The 26,197-nt window shown below is 63.3% G+C and overlaps 4 protein-coding genes across 5 annotated transcripts; 1 reads left to right on the top strand and 3 right to left on the bottom strand.

The window, feature by feature from the left end:
* Positions 1–3: 3 nt before the first annotated feature.
* Positions 4–6,037, top strand: GGCX (gamma-glutamyl carboxylase; the record flags this gene model as incomplete). The annotated part of the gene is given in 13 exon segments (XM_074807916.1): positions 4–185; positions 1,454–1,470; positions 1,473–1,531; positions 1,635–1,741; positions 1,826–1,989; positions 2,832–3,091; positions 4,259–4,390; positions 4,477–4,628; positions 4,712–4,881; positions 4,992–5,122; positions 5,196–5,343; positions 5,438–5,633; positions 5,711–6,037. Coding segments are annotated over 13 exon segments (1,875 nt in total), but the record flags the coding sequence as incomplete, so codon positions are not given.
* Positions 6,038–6,343: 306 nt separating this feature from the next.
* Positions 6,344–11,310, bottom strand: MAT2A (methionine adenosyltransferase 2A). Its single transcript, XM_074807968.1, is given in 11 exon segments — positions 6,344–7,308; positions 7,311–7,330; positions 7,736–7,869; positions 7,958–8,143; positions 8,228–8,443; positions 8,557–8,700; positions 8,779–8,891; positions 8,977–9,049; positions 9,051–9,100; positions 9,183–9,260; positions 11,132–11,310. Coding segments are annotated over 11 exon segments (1,185 nt in total). The 5' UTR covers positions 11,223–11,310; the 3' UTR covers positions 6,344–7,228.
* A 1,851-nt stretch (positions 11,311–13,161) lies between these two features.
* On the bottom strand, positions 13,162–18,242 carry LOC141915981 (histone H2A.V). 2 transcript variants are annotated; one of them, XM_074807985.1, is made up of 5 exons: positions 18,133–18,242; positions 14,586–14,663; positions 14,031–14,144; positions 13,804–13,933; positions 13,162–13,550 (listed from the first exon to the last, which is right to left on the bottom strand). In XM_074807985.1, exons 1-5 carry the CDS (start codon positions 18,202–18,204, stop codon positions 13,489–13,491), a joined length of 456 nt encoding a protein of 151 aa, XP_074664086.1. In that variant the 5' UTR covers positions 18,205–18,242; the 3' UTR covers positions 13,162–13,488. The 2 variants fall into 2 exon arrangements, with proteins under 2 accessions (XP_074664086.1, XP_074664085.1); XM_074807984.1 differs by having other exon boundaries at positions 18,052–18,219.
* Positions 18,243–20,606: 2,364 nt separating this feature from the next.
* Positions 20,607–25,980, bottom strand: PURB (purine rich element binding protein B). Its single transcript, XM_074807970.1, has one exon. It carries the CDS (start codon positions 25,974–25,976, stop codon positions 24,945–24,947), a length of 1,032 nt encoding a protein of 343 aa, XP_074664071.1. The 5' UTR covers positions 25,977–25,980; the 3' UTR covers positions 20,607–24,944.
* Between the last annotated feature and the right edge of the window lie 217 nt (positions 25,981–26,197).

Raw genomic sequence — 26,197 nt, 5'->3', positions numbered from 1 at the left:
TGGGCTGCGGTGCCCGCAGGGGCGCTGGGCATCATGGCGGGGTGCTGCTACCGCCTGAGCTGCGCCGCCTTCCTGGGGCCGTACTGGTACCTGCTGCTGCTGGACAAGACCTCCTGGAACAACCACTCCTACCTCTACGGGCTCCTGGGCTTCCAGCTGGCGCTGCTGGGCGCTGACCGCTACGGGTGGGCACCCCCCGGGGGGTCACCGGGGGTCACTGGGGTCCCCCAGGGCACGGGGGGTCACGGGGGATCCCGGGTTTCGTGGGCGCCAGGGTGCTGCAGGTCAGCGTGGTGGTGGGTCACCCGTGGGGTGACACAGCCCTTGATGTCCCCTGTGGTGACAAGCCCTGGGGTCCCTCATGGCACTGGTGTTCCCCATGGAGTGACACGGTCCTTGATGTCCCTTGTAGTGACAAGCCCTGGTGTCCCCATGGAGTGACACAGTCCTCAGTGTCCCCCATGGTAACAGGCCCTGGTGTTCCCCATGGAGTGACACGGTCCTTGATATCCCCCATGGTGACAAGCCCTGGTGTCCCCCGAGGGGTGACACAGCCCTTGATGTCCCCCATGGTGACAAGCCCTGGGGTCCCTCATGGCACTGGTGTTCCCCATGGAGTGACACGGTCCTTGATGTCCCCCATGGTGACAAGCCCTGGTGTCCCCCGAGGGGTGACACAGCCCTTGATGTCCCCCATGGTGACAAGCCCTGGGGTCCCTCATGGCACTGGTGTCCCCCATGGAGGGACACGGTCCTTGATGTCCCCCATGGTGACAAGCCCTGGTGTCCCCCAAGGGGTGACACAGCCCTTGATGTCCCCCGTGGTGACAAGCCCTGGGGTCCCTCATGGCACTGGTGTTCCCCATGGAGTGACACAGTCCTCAGTGTCCCCCATGGTAACAGGCCCTGGTGTCCCCCATGGAGTGACACGGTCCTTGATGTCCCCCATGGTGACAAGCCCTGGGGTCCCTCATGGTACTGGGGTCCCCATGGGGTGACACAGTCCTTGATGTCCCTTGTGGTGACAAGCCCTGGTGTCCCCCATGGGGTGGCACAGTTCTTGATGTCCTTTGTGGTGACAGGCCCTGGTGTCCCCCATGGGGTGACATAAGGACCCACAACTGCATTGGGGTCCCTGTGGCTCTGTGTCCCCAGGGGGTGACACAGGTCCTGGTGTCCCCTGTAGCACCAAGGTCCCCTGGCTGTGGGTCCCCAGGGGTTGACAGAAGCCACCAGGGTCCCCATGGGGTGACACAGACCCCAGTGTCCCTACGGCACCGCGGGTCCCTGGGGGGTGCCATGAACCCCAAGATGGCACAGCGTCCCCAAGGGGTGTCCCCCATGGCACTGGGGTTCCCATGGGCGGTGACACGTGTCCTCCACAGCACCAGCAATGGGGTGACAGTGACCTGGTCACCCCCTTTCTCCGGGGGTCCCCCCCGTGTCCCCGCAGGTCCCTGGATGGGCTCCTCCGTCCCAGAAGAGGAACACCCACGTGCCGCTGTGGAACTACACCCTGCTGCGCGCTCAGGTGGGCGCCCGGACATCGGGGTCCCCCGTCCCCCACCCCGGCCACCTGGGTCCCCTTCCGAGACCACCCCTCACCCCTTCACACACACACACCCCCCCCCCAGATCTTCATCGTTTACTTCATCGCGGGGCTGAAGAAGCTGGACGCCGACTGGGTGGGCGGTTACTCCATGGGCTCCCTCGCCCGCCACTGGCTCTTCGCGCCCTTCAAGTGAGGATGAGGAGGGTGACAGGGCAGGGGGGTGACGGGGTCGCGGTGAGGATGAGGAGGGTGACAGCCCCCCCCCGCCCGCAGGCTGGTGCTGTCGGAGGAGATGACCAGCCTGCTGGTGGTGCACGGGGGGGGGCTGGTGCTCGACCTCTCCGCCGGCTTCCTCCTCTTCTTCGACGCCACCCGGCCCCTCGCCCTCATCTTCGTCACCTACTTCCACTGCATGAACTCCCAGCTCTTCAGCATCGGTGAGGCACCGGGGAGGGGGTGCACACAGCACCCCTTCTCACCCCCACCCCCCCCCAGAGCACCCCCAGCCCTGGGGGGTACCCCCCAAAGCACCCCTGGCCAGGGTAGGGGCACTCAGACACCCCCTAAAACACTCAGAGCCTGAGCAGGGGCACCCTCCGACCCCCCCCAAGAGCACCCCCAGCCCTGGGTACCCCCCAGAGCACCCCCAGCCAGGGTAGGGGCACCCAGACACCCCCCAAAACACCCCGAGCCTGGGCAGGGGCACCCTCCAACCCCCCCAGAGCACCCCCAGCCAGGGCAGGGGCACCCAGACACCCCCCAAAACACCCCGAGCCTGGGCAGGGGCACCCTCCAACCCCCCCAGAGCGCCCCCAGCCAGGGCAGGGGCACCCAGACACCCCCCCCAAAACACCCCGAGCCTGGGCAGGGGCACCCTCTGACCCCCCCAGAGTGCCCCCAGCCAGGGCAGGGGCACCCAGACACCCCCCCAAAGCACCCCCAGCCCTGGGTAGGGGCACCCAGACACCCCCCAAAACACCCCGAGCCTGGGCAGGGGCACCCTCTGACCCCCCCAGAGCACCCCCAGCCTGGGCAGGGGCACCCAGACACCCCGCAAAACAGCCCCAGCCCTGGGTACCCCCCAAAGCACCCCAAGCCAGGGTAGGGCAACCAAGACACCCCCTAAAACACCCCGAGCCTGGGCAGGGGCACCCTCCAGCCCCCCCCCAGGCACCCCCAGCCAGGCCAGGGGCACCCAGGCACACGCCCCCCCAGCCCTTGGGGACCCCGGTGTGCAGTCGGGGGGGGGGTCCCTAAGGGGTGCCCCCCCCCTCCCCAGGCATGTTCCCCTACACCATGCTGGCCAGCAGCGGGCTCTTCTGCCACCCGAGCTGGCCCCGGCGCCTCTGCGCCCGCTGCCCGCCCTGGGTGCGGAGGGTGCTGCCCAGCACCCAGCCCCCCCGGCCCAGCCCCGACTGCCACTACGGGGGGCGGGGGGCACGGGGGGGCCTTCGGCCTCGCCAGCATCTGGCTGCCGCCTTCACCCTCCTCTACGTGCTGGAGCAGCTCTTCCTGCCCTACTCCCACTTCATCACCCAGGTGGGGGCAAAGAGGGGGGGGGGGCAGAAGGGCACTACTGGGGGTGAGGGGGCATTTGGGGGCACATGGGGTATTTGGGGGGACATGGGGTTATTTCTGGGGACGTGAGGGGCATTTTGGGGCACATGGGGGTTATTTTGGGGCACATGGGGTATTTGGGGGGACATGGGGGTTATTTCTGGGGATAAGGGGCATTTCTGGGGACATGGAGCTTATTTTTGGGAACATGGGAGGCATTTTTGGGGACATGAAGGTTATTTTGGGGGACATGAGTATTTTTTAGGACACGGAGGTATTTTGGGGGATGTGGGGGGTATTTCTGGGGACATGGGGGTTATTTTGGGGGACCTGGGCAATTTTGGGGGACAGGTTATTTCTGGGACATTGGGCTTATTTTGGGGGATGCAGGAGGCATTTTGGGGGACATGGGGGTTATTTTGGGGGACATGAGTATTTTTGAGGACGTGGGGGTTATTTTGGGGGACATGGGGTGTATTTTTGGCAACACGGGGGTTATTTTGGGGGACATGAGTATCTTTGGGAACGTGGGAGGCATTTTTTGGGACGTGGTATTTTTGGAGATGTGGGAGGCATTTTTGGGGACGTGGAGGTTATTTTGGGGGAACATGGGGATTTTTTAGGACACGGAGGTATTTTGGGGGATGTGGGGGGTATTTTTGGGGGCATGGGGGTTATTTTTGGGGACGTATTTTTGGAGATGTGGGAGGCATTTTTGGGACACGGGGGGCACAGAGGGGGTTGAAAGGACACTTGGAGATGGGGGATGCTGGACGGGGGTATAGTGAGGAAGGGGGGCTGCTGGGGGGCACAGGGGCAGTGCTGGGGGGGCTTGGGGTGAGGGCAGTGCTGGGGGGGCGGCATGGTGACACACGGGAGGGTGGGTAAGGGGGAACTTTTGGGGGCACAGGGATGAGAGGGGTGGGGGGACTTGGGCACATGGGGACAGCTTGGGGGGGACACACATCGGGGGGGGTGGTCACTGCTGGGGGGGGGTCACAGGGGTAAGGACAGGGTGGGACACTGCCATGGGAGGAGGCTCACCCAGGGGGTGAAGGAGGGGCGATACAGGGATCCCCTATCCCCTCCTTGTCACTGTGAGCTGGGGACACTGCTGTCCCCTGGTGTGTGTGTGTGTGTGTCCCCCAGGGCTACAACAACTGGACCAACGGCCTCTACGGTTACTCCTGGGACATGATGGTTCACTCCCGATTCCACCAACACGTCAAGATCACCTACCGCGACGGGCTCACCGGGGAGGTGGGCTACCTCAAACCGGGGGTGAGCGGGGGGACCCCAGGGCAGGGAGGGGTACGGGGGGGGGTGTCCCATCACCGACTCATCCAGGGGAACCCCCCCCCGCGCAGGTGTTCACGCAGAGCCGGCGCTGGAAGGACCACGCGGACATGCTGAAGCAATACTCGACCTGCCTGAGCCGCCTCCTGCCCCGCTACAACGTCTCTGAGCCCCAAATCTACTTCGACGTCTGGGTCTCCATCAACGACCGCTTCCAGCAGAGGTTTGGGGGGGGGGATGGATGACACCCACACAATTTGGGGGGACGGCAGGGGACGTGGGGGTGCTGACAGCCCGTCCCCGCAGGCTGGTGGACCCGCGGGTGGACCTGGTGCGGGCGCCGTGGTCCCCGTGGAGCCCCACGCCCTGGGTGCTGCCGCTGCTGCTGGAGCTGTCGCCCTGGCGCCAGCGGCTGCAGGAGCTCGAGAGCCAACTGGACGGACACACCGACGCCGTCTTCATCGCCGACTTCCCCGGTACGGAGCTCCCCTGGCTTTGGGGAGGCGGAGGAGAGGGGCACAAACACCCACACACCCTGGGTGAGGGAGGGGCTGCACCTCCCTCTTTATTTTTTTTTCCCCTCCAGGCCTGCACCTGGAGAACTTTGTCAGCGAGGACTTGGGTAACACCAGCCTGCGGGTGCTGCGGGGAGAGGTGCTGGTGGAGCTGGTGGAGCAGCACCGCAACCATTCCCTGCGGGAGGGCGAGGGGATGCAGGTGAGGGCTTGGGGAGGGGGGAACTTTGGGGGGCCCCCCCAGTGCTGACACGCCCCCCCCCCCCCCATCCCAGCTGCCGGCGGGGCAGTACCACAAGGTGCACACGGTATCGGCGGAACCATCCTGCTACATGTACCTCTACGTCAACACCACGGCGCTGGCGCTCGAGAAGAACCTGACGCGGCTGCAGGAGCTGCGGGAGCGGGTGCGCAACGGCACCGGTGAGCGCGGGGGTCGGGGTAGCTCAGGGATTTCCCCCCCTCCACCACCACCACACGCTATAACCCACAGCTCGTCCCTTTCTGGCCCCCACAGAGAAGGAGCCGCTGCCCCCCGAGCTGCGGCCCATCCTGGGGGAGCCGCTGGCAGCGGGGGCCGTGGCCGACCCGGTGGTGACGGCGTTTCTGCGCCGGGAGCGGCGGCTGGAGGAGCAGAGCCGGCGGCGGGAGGCCGGCCTGGCCCAGCGCCTCCACCGCTTCCTCCGCAAGAAATTCTACCTCTTCCGGCGCAGGTAAGCCCCAAAAATCACCATTATACCCCCCTCTTCATCTTCCCTCCGCCGTTACTGACCCCCCCCGCTCCTCGCAGCGCCCTGATGACCGCCATCTCCCTCCGCAACCTGGCGCTGGGCCGCCCGCCCCTGCAGCAGCTGGCCCAGGAGGTGGCCTTCGCCAACTGGCGCGGCGAGGAAGAGGAGGCTCAGCCCGAGGGCAGCGCCACGAGGCAGGAGAGCCCCGAGCTCTGAGCACCCTAAATAAACTCTCTGCACACACCCCCCCCCCATCAGGTTTCCCACCGCAGGGTTCAGGTTGAGGCAGGTAGTTTGAAACCAGCACTTTTATTGAGATTTCTTTGTAGTTTTCTTTTTTTGGAATTGGTGAAATCGAAACAAATGTAATAAAACCTCCAGAAAAATATTGAGGAAAAAAAAAATTTAAAAAAAAAAAAAAAAGAGAAAGCCCCCCACCATCACCCCCACCCCACCAAGGCACTTCTGGGGGCCCCGGCCCCCCCGGGACGGGCAGGTAAACAAGCCGGCTTCTCTGTACCACACCGGCCAAATGCGCCGCGCTCCAGGGCCGGGCAGCCCCAGCGCTTGCCTGCCCCTCTCCCCCTCCGTAAAATAAACCCGATTTCCCCCTTTTTCACCCCGATTCGGAGGCCAGCACGGCCTCCTCAGGGTGGGGAAAGGCGGCTGGAGGGGGGTGAAGGTGCTGGGCAGGGGGGCTTTCGGGAAAATCAAGAGCTGCCGTCTGAGCCCGGGGGCTTCTCTGTACTCACACCCCGCGCCTCAGCACACAATAAATACACCACTAGAAAAAAAACGTTCAAGTATGAAGGGCCAAATCCCTCCCCTTTTCCCCCCAAAAAATATATATATAAAGCTCGGCCGAGCCCCTCCCCTCAGCGCCGAGCTGCGGGTGGGGAGTGGGGGGGGTTGTGCAGTTGTGGAGTCACTTCAGCTTTCTTATAAAGAAAAAAAAAAAAAAAAGAACCATAAAACGTTTTCCTCCGGTACCAAACCCGCACAGGGGATCTGGGAGGGGGGAAGGGGGGGAGGTTTTAACACCATCCCCCCCCTCCTCACCCGCCCCCCCCCGCTCCCCCAAAATGTGCATCCTCCAAGAAAAGAGAGGTTTAAAATCTGGGTTAAGAACAAAACCAGCACCAGCGAGGTCCCGGTGGGAAAGGGGGGAGCTAAAAATCTCTGTTCCCCCCCTGCCCCGCAGCAGGACAGTGAGAGTGGAGGTCTGGGGGTGGGGGGGGGGGGGGAAGCGCTCGGGGCTTTTTGGCCATCTCTGAGCTCAGACGTCACGCGAGATTTTGTTTAAAAAGAAGCCGGAGGGATCGGCGGCTGCGGAGGGGGGGGACACTGGAGGGGCTCGGGGGGGGGAGGCACGAGGCCACGCGTGGTCCCCACGCAACCGAAACGATGGCGAGAGAGAGAGAAAGAGAGAGAGAAAAAGGGGTGGGGGGGGGGGACATGGGACCAGGAGAGCCTGGGGGGGCCAAGGAGCTCTTTCCCCCAGAGCCCGCGAGCTTCTCTGTAGCCTACGCCCGCAGGAGTGGGGGGAAAAAGCCTAACAAGGCTTTTTTTTTTTTTTTTCAGTATTTTAGCTTTTTGGGAACTTCCCAAGGGAAACTGTCCCTACCAAAGTGGCCATAGGCTGCGGTCCTCTGATAGAGGGCTTCTTCAGATCCAGATCCCTGGAATATACAAGTCCTCAACTCAGTAAAGGGGACGCGGCCGCGCGCTCGCCCCTTCCCTGCCTGGCCGGGGGGTCTGCGGCGTCGCCTCTGTCTCCTCCTCCTCCCCATCCCCGGGGGGGCGGTTGGAGCTTCCCCGGCTGTTTCCTTCCCCACCCCCAAAATATTCCCGAGAAGCCGGAGAAGCTCCAAGCGCTCGGCTCTCGGCGGATACTTACCCCCGTCCGCGCCCGAAAGCGCTTTTAATCTTCCGGCATAAGCGACTCTCCGCGCCGGTTCCAGTCGCACCAGGCGGTGACCACGGCTGCTCCGAGGAGGGGACCCCCACACGCTGCCACCGCCCCCGGTGTCCCCCCACTTCCCTCTCCCAGCGGCGCGTGTCCCCCCCTCTCCGACGCCCGTTACCTGACGATCACCCCGGGGCGGAGGTCGAAATTCTTCTTGACGATCTCCAGCAGCTCCCGCTCGCTCTTCTGGGAGGTGCCGTAGTGGAAGATGGAGATGGACAAGGGGTGGGACACCCCAATGGCGTAGGAGACCTATGGGAGGTGGGGGGGGGGCACAGATGAAGCCTAAAGAGCCCCCCCCGAGGACGCACAGGGAGGGGGGAGACCCGCCTGCACCCACCTGCACCAGCACCCTGCGGCACAGCCCGGCCTTGATCAGGGATTTGGCCACCCAGCGCGCGGCGTAGGCGGCCGAGCGATCCACTTTGGTGTAATCCTTCCCCGAAAAGGCGCCGCCGCCGTGGGCCCCCCAGCCCCCGTAGGTGTCCACGATGATCTTGCGGCCGGTCAGACCGGCGTCACCCTGTCAGGGACAACACCGTCACCACCGTGCCACCACCACCAGCACCGCGCCGGCACAGCTTCACCGGGAAGGCCGCTCGCTGTACCTGGGGCCACCGATGACGAAGCGGCCGCTGGGCTGGAGGTGGTAAATGGTGTCGTCGTCCAGGTACTTGGCCGGCACCACCGCCTTGATCACCTTCTCCTTCAGCGCGTCCCGCATTTCGTCCAGGCACACCTCCTCGTCGTGCTGCACCGAGATGACGATGGTGTGCACCCGGATGGGGATGACGGCGCCGCGGTCCTGCATGTACTGCACCGTCACCTGCCAGGAGGGAACAGGGACACGGTCAGGGGACGAGGCGCGAGGTTTGGGGACTCAGGAGACCGCACCCGAGGTGCCTCAGGGCTCCCAGTGAGGGGCGTCGGGGCACTCACCTGCGTCTTGGAGTCGGGGCGCAGCCAGGGCAGGGTGCCGTTACGCCGCAGCTCGGCCAGCTTGGCGTTCAGCTTGTGGGCCAGGACGATGGTGAGGGGCATGCACTCCTCCGTCTCGTCCGTGGCGTAGCCGAACATCAGACCCTGCGGCAGAGGGAGAGGGGGATGAAGCCACGACTCCTCCGGCCGAACGGCGGCGGCTCACGCGGCACAGCGCCTCACCTGGTCCCCGGCGCCGATATCCTCCTCGCTGCGGTCCAGGTGGACGCCCTGGGCGATGTCGGGCGACTGCTGCTCCAGGGCCACCAGCACGTTGCACGTCTTGTAGTCGAAGCCTGGGGCAGAGGGGAGGTTGCGGTGAGCCCGGCGCGCCGAACCCCACACCAGCAGCGAGCCGGTGACCCCCTCCCCGGCACCTACCTTTGGAGGAGTCGTCGTAACCGATGTGCTTGATGGTGTCCCGGACCACCTTCTGGTAGTCGACGGCCGCAGCGGGAGGTGATCTCCCCCGCCAGCAGGATCATCCCCGTCTTCGCCACCGTTTCTGAAGGGAAAGAGAAAGACGTCAGCACCGGCGTCACCCACCCAGCGCTGGCGTCACCCCGTGTCCCCTGGGAGTGACTCACCGCAGGCCACCTTGGCATCGGGGTCCTGCTTCAGATGGGCGTCCAGGACGGCGTCGCTGATCTGGTCGCAGATTTTATCTGGGGTGGGGAGAGGGGAAGGGAACAACACAGAGAGCGGGAGGCTGTCACGGCCGCACGGCCCAGCCCTTCCTTCCTGAGCCGCTGTCCCTTGGCACAGCCGGCTCCACGCTAAGCTGGGAACGGGAGCCGTGGCCAAGCACAAGCCTCCCCTTAAGCCAGCAGCCTCCCGTGGCGCACACAGCCCTCGCCTTGTCCCCACGCCGGGTTATTAGCCTGGAATTTCAGGCATTTACCAGTTAAGCTCCAGTTACAGTCAGGTCAGAGCTTGAGCTCAGCCACCTACGGCATCGCCGAAGGGGACTGGCACCCCCTTTCTCCAGCCCCAGCTTTCCAAATCCGGAGCGTGCCAGCGTCCTGGCAGCTCTGTCCCGGCTGCGGGGCGGGGGGATGGATGCCCGGTGCCGACAGCCGCCCCGGAGCGCGCCCAGCCAGCTCCCACCGGATACCCAGGAACCGGGATGTTTTATTCTGGGAGAGGGAGAGCCCCCTCCTGCTCCCAGAGCTCCCCAAGGGCCGCTCAGGGCTCCGCAGTGAATAAGCAACTTCCCTCGGACCACGGACGTCCTTGGCGGCGACCTTTCGGGCCGGATTTGGGAAGAGGATGAGGCAGCGCTTTGCTGGGGTGAGGGGAGGCAACTCCCCGCCCGCTCTCGGGGTGAAAGAGCAAGGAAAAGGACCTTAAACCCGCACACGGTTGCTAAACTCCTTTTTTCCTTGTGGCAGCGCGTGATCTCGGGTACGGGGAGCCCTTCCAGCTAGGCGGGGCGGGGTGGGGCGCCCCAAAGGTACCCCCAGACTGGCCGCGGGGCTTTGCTTACGCCATGGGTGCTGGCAGCCGAGCCGGAGCTACCTACGCTGCGGGGCGATGGGAAACCACATCTGCAGGGTGCTGGGCGGGCGCCGGGGAGCGGCCAGGCAGTGGGTGCTGGCAGCTGCCCTCGGGCAGAGGGAGGCAGCTGCCTGCGCAGCTTTCCAGTCATGTGCCCAAACCCGGCGAGCACAAAGGCAGGGAGGGAGCCCGGCACGCCATGGCACCGAGCTCGCTGGGGGGGTCCTAAAACAGCCCCCGGGGGGGGTCCTGATCCTCCAGGTGCGGGGGGGGGGGGGCATCTAGGGAGCCCTGAGCAGCCCCAGGGTGGGCGGGGAGGGTCGTCCATCACCACCCGGGCAGCTTGAGGGGGGAGCGGCTGGGGACCCCCATGGGGGGGAGGAGGGGGGTCTGAGGGCGGAGCCTGCCCCAGAAAGGTGGGGGGGTGGGGGTGCCCCCCTTTGCCAGGTCCCAGCAGCCGCGCTGCGACCCGGCATCCCCCGGAGGCGGGGGGGGGGGGGGGGGGGGGGGAGCCCCGCGGCGCTCGGACCGCCACGCTGCGGGGGGGTTCCACGGGGCACCCGGGGACACTCCGGGGGAGGTGGGGGGACACACACCGGGTCCCGCCGCCCTCCAGCAGCGGCTTAGTCACGGCTGAGTCACGGCGGCCCCCGGTCCCCTCTGCCGTTGCGTCACCCGGTAAGACACCCCCCCCTCCCCATCCCGCCACCCCCGGTGCGTGTCGTGCCGTGTCTCGCGTGTCGTGTCGTCGTGTCTGTGTGTCCGTGTCCCCCCGCCCCACGCGGGAAGCACGTGCGCGTTGGGCCCCGCAATGCGGCGCGCGCCGCCCCGCACTGCGCGCGCGCCCGGTGGCGTCATCACACACACACCACCCCCCACCCCCCAACCTGTCCGCCAAGACACCCCCCCCCCTTTCTTCCTCCTCGCCGGGCGCGCCCCCTCCCCTTCTCCTCCTCCTCCTCCCCCCGCCCGCCCCAAGGCGGCCGCGCACCGCCGGGCCGCGCCTGCGCGCTCGTTGCCCCCCCGCTGCCACCCGCACCTGGGTGCCCTTCGCCAACGGACTCGGAGGTGAAGAGGAAGGTGCCCTCCTCGATGAACACCTCATGGAAGCCGTTGAGTTGCCCGTTCATGGCGATGGCGGAGGAGGAGGAGGAGCAGGAGCGCGAGAAGACAGCGGAACAGCGACGCGACCGCGGCAGACTGAGCGCGGCGCCCGCCGCCCCACCTCTATTTATACCCTCCTCGCTCCGCCCCGCCGTCTCTCTCCGCCAATAGCTGACGCCGAAAGCGCCGCGGGGGCGGGGCGACGGAACCACTGCCGGGCGGTGGGGGACGCCCGTTACGTAACGCCGGGAGCGGCCCCTCCCGCTGCGGCGGCCCCGCGCTCCCCGCAGCCACTCGGGCACCGAGCGGCACCGGAACACCGGCCACGTCGTCTGCCGTCCCCACGCCGGGCGCGGCGCGGCGGGCGGGAACCAGCGTCCCCCGGCGCTCCCCTCCCCCGGCGCGACCCTATGGAGCCTCCCGTGCGGGCCGGCGGCGCGGGGCGGCGCGCGCATGCGCCTTGTAGCGGCGGGAGCGCGCATGCGCGGTGCGTCCCCCGCGGGCGGCGAGGACGGCCCCTCCCCGCCGCCGCCATCTTGCGGCTTGAGCGGCCCCGCCATTGTGAGGCCCTTGGCCCCCCGCCGCCCCCCCCCCCCCTCCCCCCCCGGCACCGGCTCCCCGCGTCCCGCCCGTCTGCTCCTCACCCCCACCCACCCCACCTGCCCCACCCCGACACCTCCCGCCACCATCTTGGGGCAAGAGCGGCGGCACCACCACGGCCAAGGCGGCGCAGGCCGGGCCCGGCCCCACCGGCTCGTAGCGGGTCCCTGGGGCTGCCCGAGGTGCCAGAGCCCGGCGGGACGGGGATGAGGCCACATCAGGGGGGTGGTCAGCACCCAGGGCCAGTGGCCATCAGGGCCTCTTGGGTGCCTGATGCAACCGGCCGCCGGTATTGCCAGTGCTGGAGCCTTCCCAGCTCCCTCCTCCCGTGGCACCTGCCCGGCTGCCGGCCAGGCCCAGCCCCGCCCTGGGGTCAGGCGCCAGCACCTGGAGCCCCAGGACCTGGCAGCTGGCGCCGGCATCTCCCCAGGGCACAGGGTGTGCCAGGACAGGGCTCCCCGGCAGCCCAGCTGGGCCACAGCCAGGGGCAGGCTGGGGAAGGAGCCACGTGGCCAGGACAGATGGACACCTGGGACCCACGTGCCCAGGGCAGACAGACACCTGGGACTCATCCCCAGGTTGGGTGGACACCCAGGACAGACAGACACCCAGGACAGACAGACACCCAGGACTCACAGTCCCAGGCTGGGTGGATACCCAGGACAGACGGACACCTGGGACCCACACCCTCAGGCTGGGTGGACGCCCAGGACAGACGGACACCTCAGACTCACATCCCCAGGTTGGGTGGACACCCAGGACAGACACCTGGGACCCACACCCTCAGGACAGACAGACACCCAGGACCCACATCCCCAGGTTGGGTGGACACCCAGGACAGACAGACACCTGGGACTCATCCCCAGGCTGGGTGGATGCCCAGGACAGACAGACACCCAGGACCCACATCCCCACGTTGGGTGGACACCCAGGACAGATGGACACCCGGGACCCACCCGCCCAGGACAGACACTGGCCCCAATGGCCACGTGCCACCCCTATGCCCAGAGCAGACAGACCCCTGAGACCCACCTGCCCAGGACAGGCGGACACTCAGGACAGACACCCAGCACCCCGCTGCCCAGGACAGACGGACACCCCTGCCCTGCCCCGGAGCCAGCAGGGGCGGGGCCCGGGACACCCCGGCCATGTGGGGTGGGGGGCGGAGCCCTGGGGAGGCCCCTCCCCTCCCTATTTGCATACAGGCAGGGCAGCGCAGCTCAGGGTATAATTAGGGGGCGGGGACAAATTTGCATGTGATGGCGGTCGGGGGAGGCCTGGCTATCACCTCCCCCTACACTTAACCCCCAGGGAGCCCCAAAACCCCCCGGCGCCTTCCCCCCTATGCCAACACCACAGCAAAAGTGCGCTTTTTTTTTTTTTTTGTAAAAAATGGTTTATCCGTTCCATTTTTGTATAAAACCCAGGGGAGCAGCCGAGCCCCTCGACCACCACCCCAGCTGCTGCCACCTGACAAGGTACAACTTTGTGTCAAACTTTGAATCTAAAGCCCAGACCAATGTTTTCTCCTCTCTACAGTCAGTTGTCTATGCTCTTCCTTTGAACTATTCCTTAAAAAAAAAATTCCACGTATCCCCAAGATTTCTTCTGTCCCAGGTACAGTACGACGACGGGAGGGAGTGGGCCTTTTTTTTTTTTTTTTCTTTTTTTTTTTTTTTTTCTTTTTCCTCTCTACGCTGTTTTTTGTTGTCCCTTCTTTCCGATCAGAGACTTGTGGATGTGGGGGATGACACCTGTGGAGAGAGGAGGAGGATTCCCGTCAGATACTCGCAGACTTCCCCCAAAAAAGCTCCAGGAAATCCTCAATTCCCAGGGGACGCTCGCTGCGTCCCCCCCCGCTGGATCCAGGGAAGCAGCGAGCCTCTGGTATTTATCACAAATTCCTGTGTGTTTTCCCATGTTTTTTTTTCCCCCCCCCCCTCTTCTCACTAAAATTCCCAGTTAGGGACAGGAGGGAGGAAAGGGGACAGCGAGGACGACACCCACCTCCGCCAGCGATGGTGGCTTTGATCAGGGAATCCAACTCTTCATCGCCACGGATCGCCAGCTGCAAGTGACGGGGAGTGATCCGCTTGACTTTGAGATCCTTCGAAGCGTTGCCCGCCAGCTCCAGCACCTGCCGAGAAATCGGGGAAGACGCTCGGGATCCCGAGGGAAACGATTATTTCGTTTTATTTTTTTTTTAACGGAGGAAGGCAAGCGCAGGGACCTACCTCGGCGGTGAGGTACTCAAGGATGGCGGCGCTGTAGACAGCGGCGGTGGCACCCACTCGCCCGTGGCTGGTGGTGCGAGTCTTCAAGTGTCTGTGGATCCGACCCACAGGGAACTGGAGTGGGAGTAACCTCGTTAACACATTTGCATAATTACACTGTACGCTGCTAATTTTGGCTCAAGTGATTTCCCACCCCGCATGTCTACGGAGCTCCTGTAACGAGGAGAGCTTTAACGAGGGACACGCGGGACCGACTTCACAGCAGATCCTCCCCCACACACGTTTCCATGGGATTTCACAATAATTATCCCAATTAATCCTCACACCCTCTCCGGAGGAGAGACAGATCCTGCCTGAGTCAGGACACGGCAGCAAACAGCCCCTGCGAGCCCAGCGGCCCCCATCATAACGACAACACAAATCACAAAACACCAAGTATTCAACCCCCAAAAAAAGAGGGTTTGGGGCAACCTGCCTGCCAGAAGTGGAAGTTTTACTCAGAAATTCACATTTTATGATGAGATGGGAGAACCAGCGGGCACCGTTGCGCCTTACCTGCAGTCCAGCTCTCTGTGAGCGCGACACCGCCTTCGCCTTGGCCTTCCCGCTGTCCTTCCCCGCCTTACCACCAGCCTGTGAGAGAGAAACACGCCCATTAATTAACCTTAATTAATCCAGAGAGACCTGCTGCACTATAATCCAGAGGCAAACACACTCTCTGCCACCGCAGGAAACTTGTGGCCTCGCAAACGACTCCAAACAAGGTGAATTCGAGGGGACATGGAGGGTTTGAGGGATGCGGCAGCTGCTTTATCACCCCACGTGTCTCTCATTTCCCACTATTCCCATTATTTCCCAGAAAACACCAAACAGGGGGAAAACAGCCCAAAGAACCCTTTTTTTTTTTTTCCCCCCCCAGCAGCCGCTGTGAGAACAGTCAGATTTCAGACTCCTTTTCTCTGAAGGCAGGATGCTGTTTCTGTACGTAGGAATTTGCAGCCCAGGCCTGAAGGATTCAAGGATTCAATTCCCTTCCTGGTCCGGAGTGGAAAAATCATCAGGGAGCTCCAGAAATCACAGATTTAATAAAAATCGTGTAGCAGAGGGCAGGTGGAACCCCAAAGCGCAAGAGTTTGGAAGCCACGCTGAGAAATGAGGAAGAATGGAATGTGGGTTTGCCAGGTTCTCTCACATCTGCCTTAAGGAAATGGGTCGATTCAAGGGATATGGAAAGAAAGCGTGACATGACTAATCGCTAACGAGAGTTCTAATGAAGTGAGAGCAGCTGGCAACCCAGCAGGGCAGTCAGACAGAGCCTGCACCCTGCACGTTAAAGACCACCTTATCTACCCAAAATCTGGTCTGTTTAAGAAACAACAGCAACTATAACCCCCAAAATTAAGTCTCCCAGCCCACAATGAGCAGAGAAGCCCCCGTACAGCCACTGCAGGGAGCCCCAAAACACGCTGGAGGGCTGTAATCCCCGGTTTTACACCACGGATTGACCCAACAATCTCCATCGCCTTCTAAAAAAGGAGGAATTACAGCTGGCTGCGAGGGAGCTGAAAGCTGTCACCAGCCCTTCCCGCTCATTTAGGAGAAACCACAGGATCCAGCAATCCCCAGGAGAACGAGGTGATGCTAATTGAACACGTTAATCCTTAAAATAAGACACCGGCTTAACACGGGGCTGTCCAAGATCCACGTCCTGTCCCAGCAGGGTGGGAGTTATCACCATGCGCTTACCTCACCTGGGGAGCGCCGGCCCAGCGTAAACTCAAACAGTAAAAAAAAATTTAAAAAAAAAAAAAGTCACAAGGGGGAAATATTTAATCCAGAGTCAATAAAACAAGTGGAGCGGCGCTGGGTGAGGTCGGCAGGAGAGCTGGGCCGGTGTCCTGCGGCACTGAGCAGGGTGGGTTCCTCGCCAGGGAGATCTGGCCACGGGAACGCTGGCACCCGGCAAACCCGCGCGGCATTTTGGCAACCAACGCCAGGGCAGGAGTGTCTTGTCTTTAGAAGAGGTTGGCTCTGGTTTGTTAGGAGAGCGGCTGAGGGATGACTCGGAGACGTGTCCAGAAACGCTTTGAAGTGCTCACTCGACGCTGCCTTTGCTGCGGTGAAGCATCAGGAGTTACTTTTATCAGTAGAAAACATCACTCAGTAAACTTTAAAAAAAAAATCAAGAAGGGGGATTTGTGGATTTTCCTTGCTCTAGAAATAAAAGAGAGCTCTGGGAAAAGCCCTGGCTGTTCACACCGAGGGCTTTTATCAGCCAGCTGTGAACTTTCCCACTTCTCCGTCAAGTCTTCCAGCCGGCAGCTGCCCATCTGATGCTTCTTTACACGATATTTGACTAAAAAGAGGAAAGAAAAAGCCTCACAGCGGAAGTCCTGACGTTTGTCTCCATCTTCACCAGCGCCTAAACCCTCTGCGGGGTTTGCAGAGGAAACGCTACAGCAGTTTCCCACCGTTGACCCAGCACCAGCTCGCTGCAGAAGCTGATCCCCCTCCCGAGCACGGTCCCGGCAGAGGAACGAGGGCTCCTCGATGAGCATCACGTTCACAGCGCAGAGGTTTCCTTCTCTCCCTCGGGACGCGGCGCTCGCAGAGGCTCGGTCGGGTCGGCGACAGCAGCGATTCGCTCCTTCATCCGGAGGGGACCGCGCTGAGGGGCACAGACACGCAGCGGCTCCTTCCCTTCTCCCCGCAGAAGTCACTCGCTGGAAGCACGTTCCCACATCAAAACCTCCCTGCCTTGAACACGCTGGGTCTCCCACAGCAGGCAAACGACTTTTTTTTTTTTTGTTTTCCTCCTTCTTGTTGCTTCAAACAGGACTAAAGTACTTCAAAAAGTAACTTTTTATCTATTGTCACGTTACAAGATCTCCCTGAGAGCAAGTTTTCCGAGGGTTACATAATCTCGTTTCCATCTTAACCCTCTGCGTTCCTCCCGTTTCCATGTTAACTCTCTGCCACAAGTTATCCTTGAGTGCAAGTTTTCTGCTGCGTTGCATAATCTCGTTTCCGCGTTAACCCTCTGCGATCGGGGCCCTTATCTCCCGCTCGGGAACCTCCTCGTATCCTAAACGACAGTTACAGACCCCGCAACCGTGACTTCCAGGCCACGCAAGTGAGGCACCGGGGAGGATTAAACCCCAGCCTTCCCCTCCCCACGGAAGCAGATTTTTCCTTGGGAAGCCACCAGCGAGCTCTGCCGAGAGCACACAGAGATGTCGGTTAGAGTCTAAACCATGGAAACCAAACGTTGCCTGGGGCAGGGGCTACCTGGGGCGGGCGGGCCGCTTGACAGGCGCCCTCCAGGCCACTCGCTCCTCACTCGAAGCGTTTTATGCCCCTGACAGTCACTTCCTTATTCCACGATCAACTTTTAAAATATATAAGAGCGGAAAGTAGCTGTAAAAGAAGCAGTTTCCCTCCAAAACCGTAACCGGTGGCAGTCACGGCGTCTCCCAGCCTCCCCGGGGAAGCTTTGACAGCACAAGGGAGTCGCCGGCTCTGCCGCTCGCTTCACCCCGGCCCGATCGGCGGGGCCGGGCTTTCGGGAACCGGCACAAACCCTCTCCCGAAGGGCCTCACCACGAGAAGCTTCGGTTACACAACGGCGGCGGCCCCGGGGAGCGCGGGGCGGGGGGGGAAGCGGTTTTCCGCGCACTTCCAGGCGCCTCGTCAACGGGAGGCTGCCCGGGGGAGCCCCCCGGGAAGGGCAGGGAGCGGCGCCGTGCCCAAGGTCACGGATCGGTGACAGAACCCGGCAGAGGAGCCGCCCGTTACCCCCCCGGCGTCTCGCGCGACCCCGGGCGCGGCTCCCCGCTGACAGCGGCGGCTCCAGCCCCCACCGGGCGGCCCTGTCACCCCCGGGCCTGCGGCCAGCCGCCCCGACCCGGCGGGAAAGCGGCGCCTCCCGGCCTCAGCCTCCCACCGGCGCCGGTCCCGGAGCCACCCCCGCACCCCCAGAAGAGCCGGACCGAGCCCGGCCGCCGCCGCCCCCACCCCTCACCATGGTGCCGCCGCTGCCGCCTGAGCTCTGGCCCTGAGTCCGCGCCGAAGCTGCCTCAGGAGCCGTCAGACAATAACCCACCCGAAAACGAGAGAGCACGGCCTGCCACGGCGACAACGAACCAATAACGACGCCCCATCCTAGTTTGAACATCCGACCGCCACCAATCCCGACGCCGCTTCTTGCTCCCTCGCTGGCCCCGCCCCGCGGCCCGTTTAACGGCTGTTTTTCCTTTGCACACGGCACGCAGGGGTGAGGGCGGGGGGCGTGCCCGGCGGCTCCGAGTCGGTGGGCGATGCAGCGGAGTGACGTGACCGCCTACCAATAGAAAAAGCTGACATCCCGTGGGAGGCGGGGCTGGGAAGACAGACAGCTCGCGGAGCCAATGGGAGGAGAGATGCCTTTCCCGCCCATTCTCTCCCCCCGCCCCCCCGTGTTGTTTGTTTGCGCGGAGCGGGGGAGGGGGAGGATGCGGCGCTGAGGGGAGCGGGGCGGCGCGGAGCGGAGGGGGGGGCTCCCCCGGTGCTGCCGCCGGTACCGGCCGTCCCCAGGCTCCGCGCTGCGGGCACGGCCTCCGTTAGGCGGGTCCCGCCGCGCCTGCACGGTCGTGGGCCGAGGTTCCCCGCAGGCCGCCGGGGCTCGGCTCCTGACAGGGCCCGGCTGTCCCAGGGGCCCGCGGCCTCTGTAGGGCCGCTCCGGGCACAGCCCGGGTATCGCTGCCTGCCCGCTCCCGGTCTGGCCCTGGCCCTGTCATCACCCCCACGGCCGACTGAAAGGCTCAGGCCTGAGGCGCAGCCTAGAAAGACTTAAACTTCTGTTAGAAACCGTTGCGCTTGGCCCAGCCAGGCTGGTGCCTGTGCCAGCCCAGTGCCTGGAGGAGGCAGCTGCCGGCGTGGGCAGCACCGAGCTGAGGGGAATCCCTTTCAGGTGGCGCGGAGGCCCGGTGGTGGTTCAGGCAAGCGGTGCTTTTGAGTCCTTCCCTGTGTGTTTTTCAGGAAATAACTGAAATAAAGGCTGGTCCTGTCCTGTAGGATAAGAAGGGCAGCAGCAGTGAGGTAACACAGGCTGGCTCCGTCAGCCCCGGGGTGGGGATTTGGGCTGGGGCACGGGGGGATGTTGAGAGGAAAGAGGGTCGATTGCTGGTAACAGCAGGAATAAAATATGGCCAAAAAGACCCCCAAAACGTCCTAGTCCAGACTGTCATGGGGAGTGGGGTTGGTGTTGCGTGAGGGAAGAGCGTGTCACGGGAAACAAAAACTCACGGTGAGCCCGTTCCAGCGTCAAATCAAACCTGATTTACGTGCTAAGTTTGATTTTATAAGAGACGGGATTTTAGAGAGTGAGGGTTGATGGTGAGCAGGAGCAGCTTCGGGAGCTTAATGCAGGCCCTTGCGCAGCGGAGCCCTCGCCTCAGGATGGTGGAAGGAGCTCTGGAGCCTGCCCTGCCCCTTGGCTCTGCCCAGTGAGGAGACGAGAGAGAGCAGGTAGGGGAGCGCTGGGCCAGGGAGGAGGAGGAGGGAGACGAGGAAGGCACCTTTGCCACTGTCACTGTCCCACCCCGGGTGTCGCTGGGCTCACGCCCCACCCCTCCAGCACTGAGCGGGGTGTGGGGGGCACTCGCCGCAGCTGCCACGGGGGGGACTTGGGGGGGGCTGCGGGCAAGGAGCCCCCCCCCCAACCCCGCAGCTGCTCCCCGGAGGGAATGCTGCCTGCACCTGCCCCGCAGGCAGCAACTGCCATAGCCGGGGCGCCCCAGCTGTCCCCAGCGATCCCCCCACAACCCCCCGCGGCTCCGGAGCAGCTGCCCACCCCGGCATCCAGGGGACGTGCGGGACGGTGTCCCCGGGGATGCCGCCAGCTGCTCCCCGAGGGGCCGGGGACCCCGGTTCGTGGGGACCCAGCCCCCCCCCCCCCTCCCGGGGCTGGGGTCAGGCCTGTGGCGCCAGGGACAGGCGGCGGCGGGGTTGCGGTGCCGCGGCGGGCGGCAGCGGCTCATGCGCAGGCGGTTCCCGCTCGTGTCCTCAGATGAGCCCGTGCCCGCAGGGAGCCGCAGAGCTAAATGCGGAGTGGGCTGCGGCGCCTGCGTCACCGCGTGCCGGCCAGGCGCGGGCTGGCTGCCGTGGTGGGGGGGCGGCACGGGACCCCCGACACCCTGCCCGGCGTGGGCCCGGCACGCCACGCCGCCGCGTGTGCACGGCGCAACACCCCGCCTCGCGCACGCGCCTCGCCGGGCCGGTCTGTGCACGCCTGTGTGAGCCGTGACACACGCAACATGCATGTGCCGTGCCCAACCCTCCTCCCTCCCCTTGCACCCCAACATACCCCCCCCCAGCTCCCCGCGGTGCCCCCCTGGTGACAGAGCACTGCTCGGGGACAAGGCGGCCCCCTCTGTGCTGTCCCAACCCCCCTGCTGGAGCCCTGAGGGTCCCCAAGACACCCCCCAACCCCACAGGACCACCCCATCCCCTACGGAGACGGTGGCACCGGGGAGACCCCCCTGAGGGACAGTCGGGGACCCCGCGATCCCCCCCCAAAGGAGCGAGACGGGGTCGGGCTGGGTTTTTCATTCACTTTTCCGCATACTTTTTATTTGTTACAAACATACAATTCTTTAAATATAGACTTGTAAAACTCCATTTGCAAAAATCTGCTACGGTAAGGAGTGCTCGCTAGCATGAGGAGTTCGTCACGTCGGGCGTCGTCTTTGCTAGTGGTAAAATCCAGGACCTGCCTTCGGCAACCGCCGGCCGCTCCCCGGCGTCTCCCGAAGCCGCCCCGCCGGCCGCAGAGGAAGGGAGAGGGGGGGGACGGGACCCCCCCCCGGGCGCCGGCAGCCCCACGCTGGGCCGCCTAAAGTGCATGGTTTGCTTTATTTTTTGTTTTTCTTTCATTAAAAAAATAAGAGGAATAAAACTTTCTTCTTTCGTCATCAAGGTACTTCGGGGCGAACGTTTTGGTCTCTCAGCAGATATTGGCCGAAGCCACTTCCCGGCTCTCTCCCGCGCCGATGTTTTCCCTCCGCACCCGCTCTCCGTGCGGCTGCTGAAACCCCCGGGGCCTCCCGGGCAACCCCAAACCGCCACGGAGACGCCGACGGTTGCCACCGCGGCCAGTGCCGTGCCCCTCACCGGCCGCTCCGCTCCCTCCCGGGGCCCGGACCGAGGATCCGCCGCCGCCGCCGCACCCAACGCCCGCCTGGCGCGGGCGCCGCTGGCTCGACCGGCTCCGTGAGGAAGAGGAGGGCGACGGCGCCTACGGCCGAGCCTCGCCCCACCGGGAACACCCCTGCCAGCGCCCGCCGAGCCGCCCCCCGGGAACGCGGCGAGCGCGGCGGCGAATATCTGCTGAGAGATTCCTTGTGCATCAGCTCAAGTACCGTCATCACTCGCTCACGCTTCTTTTTTTTTTTTTTTTTTCCTATTTTTTCCTTTTTTTTTTAAATTTTTTTTCTTTTTTAAAAGAGAAGCCGGCGAGGGGTTTTGCTTTTTTTTTTCTTTTTTTGCTTTTTTTTTTTTTCTTTTTTTTTGCTTTTTTTTTTTAATCACCAACAAGAGAAACCGCCGCTCTCCCCGGCACGGCAGCCCTGGGGACCAGTCACCTGCCCCCGCGTCGTCCTCCGCCGGCAGCGAGGGACCACGAGGGGATTCTCGTGCCCGTGACCCCAAAACAGCTGGAAACAAGGCAGGATAATTCTGATTTTCTTCCATATTTTTCTCTTTGGGGGGGGGGGGGGGGGGCGGGGCGGAAAAATTAGAGCGGTTTTAACTTTTAACGGAGCCACCGACGGCTCCCGGCTCTCAGCCCGGACGTTTTGGGTATTTACATCGATTTTGGGGCGCTATACAAGATTTACAATATTTTTGTACAGCGACAGTCGCGCTCTCAAACCGTCCCTTCTGGGGCAACAGAAATCTGGAAGCTCCATGAATTTGGGATATTTTTTTTTCCCCCCACCCCTTTCCGGTTAAAAACCAAACCAAAAAAAAAAAGCAATTTGCCCGTTTTCTACAGAATCCAAACCAAAAAAACCAAAAACCTCCCAACCAAATCTCATATATATACACACGCACGCAGAGATGTGTATATACATATATATAGAGAGAAGGGAACAGCCAAACCCTCCGCCCTGCCGCGCGCGTCGACGAACCCCCCGCGCCCCGGCCGGTGTTTCCGCCGCCGGCGTAACCGTCGTCCCGCTTTCCTCGGGGAACTTTTCGGGGGGTGGGGGGGGCTCCCCGCCGGCTCCCCCGCTCTCGGCACCCCCAGCCCGCCGTCCGCAGGCCAAACCAACTGGAAAAAAAGCAAAACAACCCAAATCTCACCCAAAAACCCACCCACCCCCCCTTCTCCTCGCAGAAACCACCCGAGTCCTCGCTCACACCCGAGGCTTGGCCGCCCACCTCTCCGAATCGCTCTCGCCGGCCGCTGGCACGTTAAAAAAACTTTTTTTTCGGATTTTTATCATAATTTTTTGATGCGTTTTTTTTTTTTTTTTTCCTTCCCCCGACGCGCTCTGCTCTTCTCACCCGTTTGCTGGAAGGTCAAATGGAGCTGCGGAAGGTTTCTGTACATAGATACATCGCTTCTGGTTGCCCGAGCGAACGCCATCTGCGGCACTGCGGCCTGTTTTTATGTTTTGGTTTTAGTGTTTTTTTTTTTTTTTTGGCGTTATTTGCCTTTTTTTTTTTTTTTTTTTCCTCTTCCACATACTTCCTTGGCGGCTACTGAGAGCCGAGCCGGGCCGGCGGCGACCCCGCCGCTACCCCGGAGTAGAAAGGTAAGGCTAAATTACCGCAATTCAGCCAAAAAAAAAAAAAAAAGAAAAGAATATATATATATTTTTTTATGTATATATATATATCATCCTCTTCAAAAATAAAAGGAGAGGTACCGCCTGCGTCTTTGCAGCCGAACGCCGGCAAGTCCATCGCCGCGGAGCCGGGCGGGGCGGCTGAGCGGCGGCCGCCCTCTCCCCCCCCTTCCGGAACCTTCCGCGGCGTTTTAATCGTTTTCTCCGCGGCAAAGAACCGAAGGCGAGCGAACACAAAACCAGACCGATGGGTGAATACAGCAGGACGTCACTGGAAAGAGCTGCCTTAGGGTACAAAATACAGTACGGACGCGGTTCGGACATCGAGATAAAAGACTATTGCTCCCGTGTGAGTGAGGAAACCCAGTCCTTTGCGACGGAGAAGAATTAAAAACGGGATGAACGGAAGAAATTCGCCTTAAAAATCCCTTTAAAAAGAGCTACGGAGGCAGGGAAGGGCGGGATGGGGTTCTGGAGGACGGACGGACGGATGGACAGACGACGTCCCCCGGGGCTCCGCTGGGTTTCGGGGCGAGGAAGGGGACGGAGTTGGCGTCCCCCCGCCCCGCCGCCGCCTCCCGCCGTGCGAAGACGAGTCGCTGCCGGCCATTCCTCGCTGCCCAATAAATACGGAGCGAGCGGAGACGCTGGGATCCACGACAATAAATTAAGAAGGCAGCTGAGATCGGAGGGCGGGCGTGCGCAGGCTCCCAAAAAATAGCGGAAAAAAATTAATTAAAAGAGTCCTAAAACTGGAGAAACCGTCGGAGAAGAAGACCTGAAACTTTGGAATGAAGAGCGATGAACCCCATTCAGTTCAGAGTTCCTGGGATAACGTGGCTAAAAAATACCTTTCTGGAAAGGGCAGGATTGAGTTGATTTAGCTAAAAAAAAAAAAAAAAAAAAGCATTTGAGAGTGGAAAAATCCATTTAATACGAGAGGTGGTGGCTGGAGGGACCCCACGGGCTCCGGCGCGGCTGGCCGAGGCGGCAGAGCCAGCGCCTGCTGGTACGGCCAGGTGGTAAAAACAACCAAAAAAAAAAAATAAAAAGAGGAAAAAACCCCCAAAATACCCCAAAAACCCCAACACGAAGGCCCCAGCTGCCAGAGTGTGGAGTCCCGCCAGTGCTACCGAGCCACCGCCGCCGGCGTGAGGTACTGAGGAAAGGCGGCGAGTTGGTTTTGCTGAAGAAAAACTAAAATCCGGGTGAAGAGGAGAAAGGGGCCGATTTTAGCGCCCGTGGGTCCCGGCGAAACGGTAAAACGGGAAGGAAACGTGGCCGGGGCCTTCCCGGGCCGGAGAGAAGGGGAAGATCTTTGCGTCCCGTCGAGCTTTTTCCTTGTGCTTTGTGCCTCTCTCCGTGACCCCCCCCTGCGCTCAGAGGGACGAGGTGAAGGGGGGGGGGGGGGAGGAATCGTAATAAATCATCAAACCGAGAAAGTCTTCCTTAATTTTCAGGAACCTGCCAGCTTTGCGCTAGCTCGGGGGCGGGTTCCAGTTCGGGCGCCTGGAGTTTAGCAGTTTGCATCCCAAAAAAAAAAAAAAAACCAAAAAAAACCCAAAAAGGAAAAAAAAAATATCTGGGGAGGGGAAAAAAAAAAAAAAGAAAAAGGAAAATAAAGGGAAAAAGAAGAGAGAACGGACGTTGGTCCAGATAACGCGGCCCCCCCTCGCCCCGGCTCTCGCTTCCCAACGCTCCCGCTCGCTCGAGGCTTTTGGGGATGGCGGGGGGGGGGCACCACGGGAGAGGAGCGAGGATCCGGGCGGCGGCTCCCCCTGACCCCCCCCAGCCCCCCCCCCCCCAAAAAAAAAAAACCAAACCCAAAACCAAAGCAGCGAGTCCTCGGGGCTGCGGGGAGGAGGGCGGCCGGGTCCCCCCGCGGCGGGGGGGGGACGGTGGCGGCTCCGGAGGAGGGAGGGACGCGGTCGGTGTCTCCGGCGGCGGGGGGGGGGGGGGAAGGGTTTTGGGGACCCCTTCGCCCCCATCGCGGGGGGGGGGAGATCGGGGTGGGCCCGGGAGGGGTGGATTGGGGGAAATGGGGGGGGGGGCGGCCGGCGGCGGGGCTCAGGCCAGGGGGGGCTCAGTCGTCGTCCACGTCGTCGCCGTCGGAGTCGTCGCCGGCGCCGCTGCCGCTGCCGGGGCCCGGCGGTCCGGCGCGTCGGTCGTAGAGCTTGTCCCGCTGCCGCTCCTGGATGTCGCGCATCTCCTCGGCGTAGCGACAGAAGGCGCTGCCGAACTTGGCCCAGGCCTTGTAGGGGACGGTGATGGCGTTGCGGTAGGACGGCTTCACCTCGCTCACCCGCAGGAACACGCCGTACTTGTTGCAGCCCACGTCGAAGAAGAAGCGCTTGGAGTCCACGGTGATGGAGGTGCCCTCGGGCAGCTCCCCGTAGAGCCCCCCGCCGCCCGGCCCCCCGCCCCCGGGGCCGCCCAGCTCGTCCTCCTCGCCCCCGTAGTCGTCGATGAGCTTGGCCAGGGCGTCGCGGAACTCGATCAGGCCCTGGGCCGGCAGCGCGATGGTCTGGCCGCTCTGCAGCCCGGGGGGGCCGCCCGGGAACCCCCCCGGGCCACCGGGGCCGCGGTTGACGGTCTGGCGGATGCGGAGGAAGCGCCCGCGCTGGTTCTCCTTCAGGTCCAGGTAGTACTTGCGGTTCTCCCGCACCAGGAACTCGCTCTTGAGGGCGCGGCGGGGGCCGGGACCGGCGCCGTCCTCGCCGGGGGGGCCGGCGGCCTGGGCCAGCTGCTCGGGGCTGGAGGGCCCCAGCTGGGCGTAGTGCTCGATGAAGTCGCCCAGGTAGTCGCGGAACTCGGCGGCCACCGCCATGGAGAGCGTGAGGCGGCTCTTGGAGCCGCCCGCCCCCACCTCGGCGATCTTGAGGAAGCGGCCCTTGGCGTTCTGCTTCACGTCCAGGTAGAAGCGCTTGTTCTGGATGTCCAGCCGCTTCGAGGCCAGCTCCTGCGTCTCCTGCTCCGGGCCCGCGCCGCCGCCGCCGCCGCCGGACCCGCCGCCGGACCCGGACCCGCCTCCGCCGCCTCCGCCGCGGGCGGTCGCGAACCCTCCGCTGCCGCTGCCGCTGCCGCCGCGCTCGCTGCCGCTGTCCCCGTCCGCCATCTTGTCCGCCCGCCCGCCCCGCGCCGGCCCTTCCGCGCGCGCCGCCCCGCTTCCGGCGCGCGGCCCCGCGCCCCGCCCCGCCCCTCTGCGACAGGGGTGACGTCACCGCCGCACTCCGCCGCGCGCGCCGCCCCCCCCCCCCCTCCCGGTCCGCGTCACGTGGGGCGGAGAAGGCCCCGCCCACCGCGTCCCCGTGCGCCCTTTGCGCCGCCGGAGCCCCG

The sequence above is a fragment of the Strix aluco genome, chromosome 28 (genome assembly GCF_031877795.1).
Source record: "Strix aluco isolate bStrAlu1 chromosome 28, bStrAlu1.hap1, whole genome shotgun sequence".
Lineage (NCBI taxonomy): Eukaryota > Metazoa > Chordata > Aves > Strigiformes > Strigidae > Strix > Strix aluco.
The sequence above is the reverse complement of the archived record's forward strand: the minus strand, read 5'-3'. Positions and strand labels throughout refer to the sequence as shown.

Excerpts from the sequence above, each read along its gene's own strand:
- PURB (XM_074807970.1), bottom strand. The coding sequence starts at position 25,976 with ATGGCGGACGGGGACAGCGGCAGCGAGCGCGGCGGCAGCGGCAGCGGC.
- LOC141915981 (XM_074807984.1), bottom strand. The coding sequence starts at position 18,204 with ATGTTCAAACTAGGATGGGGCGTCGTTATTGGTTCGTTGTCGCCGTGG. Across the intron at positions 14,145-14,585 it reads CACAGAGAGCTGGACTGCAG|TTCCCTGTGGGTCGGATCCA; the intron begins GTAAGGCGCAAC and ends CTCCCACTCCAG. Across the intron at positions 13,551-13,803 it reads AGCCACCATCGCTGGCGGAG|GTGTCATCCCCCACATCCAC; the intron begins GTGGGTGTCGTC and ends CTCTCTCCACAG.